The sequence below is a fragment of the Mytilus trossulus genome, chromosome 1, assembly GCF_036588685.1.
Source record: "Mytilus trossulus isolate FHL-02 chromosome 1, PNRI_Mtr1.1.1.hap1, whole genome shotgun sequence".
NCBI lineage: Eukaryota > Metazoa > Mollusca > Bivalvia > Mytilida > Mytilidae > Mytilus > Mytilus trossulus.
This window is the reverse complement of record NC_086373.1, coordinates 91,444,676-91,453,530: the sequence shown is the minus strand read 5'-3', so window position 1 is coordinate 91,453,530 and position 8,855 is coordinate 91,444,676. Positions and strand designations below refer to the sequence as shown.

General features: G+C 30.9%; 1 protein-coding gene across 1 annotated transcript; it reads right to left on the bottom strand.

Annotated features, from left to right (window-relative positions):
* Nucleotides 1–2,204: 2,204 nt before the first annotated feature.
* LOC134704682 (uncharacterized) lies at nt 2,205–4,150 on the bottom strand. The gene is made up of 2 exons (XM_063563576.1): nt 4,056–4,150; nt 2,205–3,435 (listed from the first exon to the last, which is right to left on the bottom strand). Exons 1-2 carry the CDS (start codon nt 4,058–4,060, stop codon nt 2,205–2,207), a joined length of 1,236 nt encoding a protein of 411 aa, XP_063419646.1. The 5' UTR covers nt 4,061–4,150.
* Between the last annotated feature and the right edge of the window lie 4,705 nt (nt 4,151–8,855).

Below are 8,855 nucleotides of genomic sequence, written 5' to 3'. Positions count from 1 at the left end.
GTTATCAATAGGTACCAGGAATTTAATTAAGTACGCTAGACGCGCGTTTCGTCAACATAAGACTCATCAGTAATGCTCATATCAAAATAGTTATAAAGCCAAACAAGTACAAAGTTGAGGAGCATTGAGGATCCAAAGCTCAATGTGCAGATTTGGTGATATGTACTGAATAATGAAGAAGAACCGTCGACTGAAATGGAAAAAAAATAAGTTTTTTGGTCACACTCATTGATCATGTTACCTTTGATATTTACCGTGAATCAACTCACTAACATCATCTTTTCGCGGCTTAAGATCTTTTAAAAAATACTAAGTATCAGATCAGATCTCATGATATTTTTCATTTGCATGGCACGAGATGCATACTGTAGACGCGACTGATTTGAACTCTTGAAGTTCTGTGAAAATTCCCCCCTGTTTTTTTTTGAATGTACATTGATAAACAAGTGTTGCCTGTAATGTTTCTTAGAAACATACAGATAATATAGCAGCCGGCTGAAGTCAAGAAACCAATGTCACCGTGTGAAAGGTTGTGTTTTCTGTGCTATTGTTTGTCAGTTGGTTTTTTCTTCTTCACAGGCCATTGATATGGTTAATTATTAAATAAACTCATCATAGATACCAGGACTAAATTTACTATACGCCAGACGCGCGTTTCGTCTTCAAAAGACTCATCAGTGACGCTCGAATCCAAAAAAGTTAAAAAAAAGCCGAATAAAGTACGAAGTTAAAGAGCAGTAACTCGTGTTTAGGGCGACGCTTATCAATCATGCATAGAAAATAATTTCTTATCTTGTGTTAGTTGGGATTGCATAATTCAATCTGTCGCAGTTTTCAAACGAATAAAAGTCGGTTCTTTCATGAAAATGTAATTTTAAAGTTGTTGATATAAGAAAAAAAGATCATTGTATCTCCATAAGAGACCGAAATGACACAGAAACTAACAAGTATAGTCACCGCATATACATATACCGCATAGTCATGCCCCGAAATGACAATGTAAAACAATTCAAACGAGAAATCGAACGGCCTTATATATGTATAAAGAATGAACGTTAGTCTATTTTGTAATGATTATATTCCTATCAATATGTTTAATTCCATACAAAACGTCATGGCATTGTTTAAACGCAATTATTAGTCTGCTTTAAAATAATTTTTGTTGCCATTTTTGCATGTACTGATTCAAAGAATATGCACAAAACTCAAGTTTTCATTTGGATTGGGGTATGATAGATAGTAATATAAAATACAAGTTTGTTCATATTTTTCTATACTTTTTGTTTAGTTTTGACGGCGGCTGTTCTCATCATTTGAAGAAAAGAAAAAACATATTTTAAAAAAAATTGAAAATCATGCCCCTTTTTTGTAAAGTAGCATACGTTTTTTTTCTCGGAAAACTCATTTAATGTATTCTCATTTTTTTATGAAAAGTTAAATAAGGAAGAAAACATATTGAATTTATACATCAGCCTTATTCAAATGAAATCAGATATTCAATTTTGTTTTTCCTTGAAAACGACATGCGACCTTTGATCTCGATTTCTGAAAAACGGCATCTTATTTACCTTTCACGACCAAATTAATTTTAATGACACATATTTTCGAATCGAATGATTTATGATACATGTATAATATTTTTGACGATTAAACGTTTACAATACCAACTTTGGTAACCGGCCTCCTAGTTTTGTCGTTCTAAATGTTTGTACTTCCTTATTTTATAGTTAAATTTCTGTTGTATTAATATAAGAATTAGAAATGTCGAATGTTGAAAACTTTATTAAATGGGTTAGGTCACCTAAACCACTCAAATACAAAATTCATTGAAACGAAAACAATAGAATTAAAACAAAATACTAGAAATCAATTTACATAGTGGTGAAACCGAAATACATTCAGCGTCAATTATACAGAATCTACATGATTTGTTTGCTTATGCATGTACAATAATCCATTCAGCCAAATGAAGCATTTTAAGAAAAACATGTATTTCAAATTTAATATCAGCGATCGTAGTCGAGTGTGCGAAACAAAGACCATTGTGATTATCGAAGAAAATGCTTGCAAGTTCGAACATCACATATGTTGTCCTTTTTTTCTTCAAAAAGTGAATGAAATAAATTTAATGATGCTTGACAATGATTCATGCATAATACTCTATGGTTAGGACTATAGATTGACGCACATAAATGTCAAAATGTTTATTCCATTGAATATCGCTTTCTGTACAATTTAAGTTTACACCATCGAGCAAAATGACTTGAATCGTTCGAAAAATGATCATAACGTTTTTCGCCAAGCTTACTTCGAGCCCTTTCAACCACTTCTTCTGGATCATAGACAGTATAATCAGTGTTAGAGAAGTCAGTTACTTTTACACTACCATCTAACGGAATTCTTAATGTTTCCTGTCTAATTTTTCTATCTCTATGTAAACCACGAAATGCATAATGAGCTATTTTACACTGCAGTGATTTGTCGTGTGCTATGATTTCAAGCACGACGGCAGTATGCCAACATCTGTAGTACGTATATGTAATTATATCTCCAATCTCCACATCCTTTTTTGATTTGATTGGTTGTTTTGGGACATTTAACAATTTTCGATTTCTCTCGAAACACAGTGCACATAGCATTCCCTTTTCACATTCGATTTTATTTCGAAGAACTTCGTCACCGATACCTTGAAATCCTTGATTTGCAAAAAGTCCCTTTACCATTCGTATCTTTCGGATTTGTAAGCTGAGACCCTGTCCTGTAACGCACCATGTTGTAAAATGCTCACAGTTATTATGTAGCAAGTTGTATTTGAAATCAGGATTGGATTTCGTTGTGACTGCTCTACTGACAATCTCTTTTGGCGAAAAATGTTCAATAGTATCCGAATATTTATACACCATAACTTTTATCTTCTTTAAATTTATTCGTTTTGTTTCTCTCAACAATTTAGCTTTGTTACCAAACGGTTTTATACAATTATATATTGCACCAGCTGTCGTGTTTGATGCATGTACCAATTCTAAGTCTACTTTATGATCTTTTTCATTCGAAGATTTAACATCTACAACAATTGCATGGTGATCATATATTCGTCCATGGAATTTGACGTGATCTCCTATTTTTATTTCGTCACTTGTGAAAACCTGAATCGGTTTCACACATTCAAGGCATGCCACAGGTTTTGTCTTTTGTGTTTTTCTACCATCAAGATCATCGTACTTATCTCTAGTTTCTTCTATTTTGTTAGATTCCTCAATTTCGGGATATTCTGTAATTTCATCATCTTCAGGTTCTTCTAATACGGTACGTTGCAGTGTTAAAACTTTGACCGTTCCTTCAGATGGAGATCGTTGTTGGTTACTGTGTCTAATTTCATAATCATTCCCAGTCCATATTGTTTTGAATTTGTTCCTTTTGTTCTTTATACTCTTCCTAAAAAAAAGAAAAATGCAGTAACCCCAATCTCTTTTTACGTAATTAAATTGATCTTAGAAATAAAACCACGAATTTTTCATAGCCAATTCCTTTCTCTGATAAATTCCACAACTGCGAGCAATAACGGTTTTTTTGCCTGAATTTAAAAAAAGTAGCAGACATTTCATGTCAAAACTATATATTATCCTGACTTGGACTGAAAAATTTAAAATATCTTCAATTGCATATTAGAGCGCAAATGTTCCAAGTAGTTTGGTAGTACAAAAACAGGTGCTTCTGATCTGAATAACAAATGTGCCCTCCTATTGTATTTCATATAGTTTTATTATTATTCTAAAGAAACTTTCAAGTGTTCCACTGGGATCCTAAGTCCTTAAGATTCCATTTAATATTTGTTTCCCAAATACCTTACTTATTGACAAAGGAACACGCTATGCGTATGAACTATTTTGTTTAAAATGTGTACTACTTTCTGTTTTTATTCTTTCTGACTACGTCCAAATATTTGATCTTTATATTTATGCTATTCGATACTTTTTAATACAGCAGTCACAAAACAGACAAATACACCAACAAGAAAAAAGAAAAAAAAACGATAAGAGAAAATTGAATCTTACCACATTTTTATACTTAAATAGTCTTCGTGTCTACTAGTAAATGTCCCAACTTGAATAACGTCAGTTACCAGGTAAATTGTTATATAGTTAAAACATTTTAATGTGTTTACAGGTGTAAAAAAGGTGCAGTTATGTCCTTGTTTTTGTTGATATTATACATTTATTGTTAGCCTGGTGCTCTATAAATAAATGTGTTGTATATGCCAGAAGCTTGTAAAAAGTAATAAAGCCTATCCATGTGAAAAATTCAAAACGGAAAGTACCTTTTCAAATGACAAAATCAAAAGATCAAACACACAAAACAACTGTCATATTCCGGACTTGGTACAGACATTTCCTCAATGATAATGGTGGAGTAAAGAAGATTGTATAGTCAGGTAATACTCTCAAAAAGTAAACGCCAGGTATAAAAACCTGTTCAAAGCCATGCATAAGACGTTCAGTTATCTTGGTCGCATTAAAAGTTATATCAGTCTTGATCTACATATAAGACAAGATAAGATAAGATAAGATAAATTTTATTTTTCAAATTAGGTCCCCAAGGGGGGGGGGGGGGGGCATATACACATAACATATATAATTGATACAACTTCATGAGTTTAAATACCATTGTAAAATAATCTAATGAAATAAAGTCATATAGGTATTGTTTGTTAAATAAAAAAGTATTCAAGAGTTGCTACTCTAGAGATGTGGCAAACTTTTTTTTAAATTTATTTACTTATTTTTTTATTCTTTTATTATTAATTTTTTTTCTCACTTGATTTTATTATATTTGCTGGAAATGTATAAATACAAATGATTGTTTAGCTGCAACAGACACCAAGGGACGATGCTGTAGGATTCTGATCTTAAAAGGTCTAACAATCCTCCTCGTATCTGATGCAGAAAAACATATACAAACGTAAAAAGTTCATGTATATTCACAGCAAATAAATATACTGCAGGAACAGATATTTAGAATAGTGTATGTTTCCATTCTGCAACAGACACCAAGGGACGGTACTCAGGGAGCTGTGTTATTTACACGTTCCTCCTCGTGTCAAATATGTGGTGTGAGTGTTCTGTTGCTGTTTTTTATTTGCACATTTTTTTCATATCAGCATGATCATGATCATGATAATCAATTCGTTTTTTAGATAAAACACAAGCATGATTCGGTATTGCTTTCTTTGAAAAGAAAATAAATAAAATGTACTAAAATAACAAATGTTTTTGAATTATTAAAACATAATAATTGTCTAAGGTGAATGCAGGGTATACACTGAGTTTCGTTTTCATTATGATTTAAATCGAAACCTAAGCAGGCGAAGAATGTTCATGTTCGTATGTGTTAATTTTTTTCATTAATCAAATATCACGTTTATAATACCGATACGTTTTTGGTATATGTGATATAGCATTCTTTTCAATGCATTAAAGGAAAGAGCCTGACATATTCAAATCAATGATAATAGAATAGTGCATTCTTCTTTTAAAGCATAACTTTCATTTAGAATAGTTTTGACAGTATGAAAAAAAAAATATGTTTGACAATGTCTTTTCTCGTAGTTTAGGTTTGATTTCTCGACTCTTTATAGAAATAATCACATTTTGAAGAAAATGCAATGATTAGTCAAACTTTGATTACCAACGTAAGAACAAGTATATTCTGAAAGGAAGCGACTAATACTTTGTAATTAAAAAAGAAATAAGAAAAAAACTTTTATAACAGACAATAAAAATATTTCTGATTTTATTATTTTTAACATACATTTTGTATTTGGTATGTCTAGTGGACGTGTATTTAAACAAAAAGCTGTGCTCACTGCATGTTTTTTTTATGAAGAACATCAATACAGACGATGTTCATTTGTCTTAGGTGTGTGTAGTTATCCTGTTTCAAAAATTAATACGTCCTATTAAAAAAGTCCCTACTCAAAACGCAAAACCAAAAGCTCAAACAAATGGATAACAACTGTCATATTCCTCACTTGGTAGAGGAATTTTCTTATATAGATTATTGTGGTTTTAACTTGATTTTATCGCCATTTAAAACACCCACTTGTATAGCCGTTCGGTTAAAATTTCATTATGTTGACAAGGATGTATGAACAAAAAAAACAAAAACATAGGTAAAAATTTAAAAAAAATGGGAAGAGCCATTGTGTTATAATTTTACTCACTATAAAAAAAAACCAAACACATATATAAAAAATAAACACAAAAAGTGTGAGATAAAAATAAGCTGTCTTTCTTTTGTCTTTAATTGTCATATAAATTATATTGAACCATAATTGATACAAACTTCACACTAAACAGAAAACAACAAATGTTATGATATGAACCAATGCAACCTGGATTTGTTTTTTCTCTCAATCGATTTATAACTTTCGTACAGCGGTATACTACTGTTGTATATTTATACATAATTTACATTACTGAAACGGATATATTAAATCTTTAAACGTACTACAGTTTGAATTGTGTTTTAAAATAAATGTAACATACTTTAAAGTTCAAATGAATTTCCTCAATTGGATCTTATAATCTCAAGGTCAAATATTATTGTGTTTTTTTAAATCGACAATTTTTAACATGTACATAAAATAATAACAACGAACTTTTTGTAGGTACAAAAGGAAACACATTCTTTATGTTGCTCTTGTTATTGTTTCAAACAGGAATAGATTTTGACAAATGTTATTATTTATTTAATTTGGGAAAATAACTTTTTCACATGAAAGAACGGAAATGATGCAATCTTTCAAGAAGAGTTTTTCTATTTCCTACTGTCAGACATTTAATAATTTGTCTTCCTCAACATACTAATATCTGGTTTTGAAATTTTGTCAATTTCATTATTATAAATTATTGTTTGATATTTTAAAAAAAGAGTTATAGTGTATTAAGGTTATGTTTCAATTATAAGATAAATATTAAATTTGAAAAAGGGGGGAGACGCCCATACAAACTGATCAAATCAAACACTATCATCCAATGTAACGAAATAAAAACAAATGTCAAATTCCACTTGTAACAGGCAGTTTCCAAATACTATAGTTGGTTAAACCCTGACTAGCTTAACCTCTCACTTGTACAACAGTTTTTTTGTGATAAGTTTAAGAAATATTCTTTCTCATTTAAATATTTCATTACATTAGATATTTCATCTGCTTAAAATTTGGGGATGATTTTATCATAAATTGATTGGTTGATTGGTTGTTTACATATGTCTAGTTTCAAGTTTCAAATATCAAATATTCACAGGATGATAAATGCAGAAATTATTCAAATAAACTGTAGAACATTAATTTTATTTTTTTGTAAAAGTTTAAAAATTCGGGTCAATCAGGTTAGCTATACCTGCTTTTCATATGTTAAATATACATGTTAGTTTGAAATCCCGCATTATTCTTTATTTATGTGCATGTCCTTTGCCAAGAGCCTGTAGTTAAGTGGTTTTCGATGTTTCATGTCCGTCATATTTGTTTTGATTTTGTTATGAATTAGGCCTTTGGTTTTCTCAATTGAACTGTCCCATATTTTTCATGTCGGGGCCTTTTATAGACGACTAAACAGTATGTTTTTTTTGCCAAAACACGAAGGCAGAAGTGTGTTGGCTGATATTAAATTTCAAGAACAGATAGTAGAAAGGAGTGTATGCAAGGTCCAAACAAGCAGCGACTGCATACTGAGTATTTATCTCACAGTTGATACGGTATTCATGAGTTTACGTTTCCTAAAATGAGTTTTTGCTTTCAAGGAAACGTTTGATTCATCGATTCTAATTGTTGAAGTTACTCCTTCAAAAGTCTTACAAATAAAGGCAACAGTAGTATACCTCTGTTCAAAACAAACGTCATCCTGAGAAGGTTGACCGTTATAGACCGTCCGTTTCACTGATGACAATTGTTTTATTCCTATTGTCGTAACGATAATTCCGTCTTCTGTTTCTTAGTTGTGACAATAATGTTATAGTCTTATCATCTAAAAAATAAAAATATAATGATCTAAATCGAACGCCAAAAAACTTTTCATTTTGTTGCTGGATTTCAGTCCCACCGATTAAAACCATAAATCTCCTTATATGAAACATAATAGGTCGTGTCTAGTTTTGTATGTAATGTAATATTTCTTCGGCAGACGAAAGAGCAGTGTGCTCCATGGGAGTGATGTGCAAATGATAAAACAATCGCCTACAAAATATCATTTCACCTCATCAAGGCCAAGCTTTGAATATTTGCTTTCGTTTTTTCTCCATATATTTATGTATTAAACAATGCAATCTCATTATATTTCATATATGAGATAAATATTTTGAGACATGAAAAGTTATTAGCATTTTCATTTGGTCCGGTTATATTGATTCAGCAATAAGTATAACCCCACGTTTGCCGAGATAAGCAAAGAAAGACAACTCCTGTATTATCAGGACAACACTCTACGATAAAAATTATTCATTTATAAATATCCAAATTTATTGATGACTTTTTATATAAAAAGTTAATACTCCTCATTTTGTAAGAATAGGTTAAGTATAATTTTTTTTCGAAATACTAAGGAAGTTTTTATCCCAGGTAGAGATTACCTTATCCGTATTTGGCACAAAAACTTTTGGAATTTTTAATCCTCAATGCTCTTCAACTTTGTACTTAATAACTATTTTGATCTGAGGGTTACTTGATCTGAGCTCACTGATGGAGTCTTATGTAGACGAAACGCGCGCCTTGTGTATTAAATGATAATTATGATGCCTTTGAAAACAATAAAGACCTAACTTAAAGCCATCTAACTTCAATTAATATAGAATGACGGTAA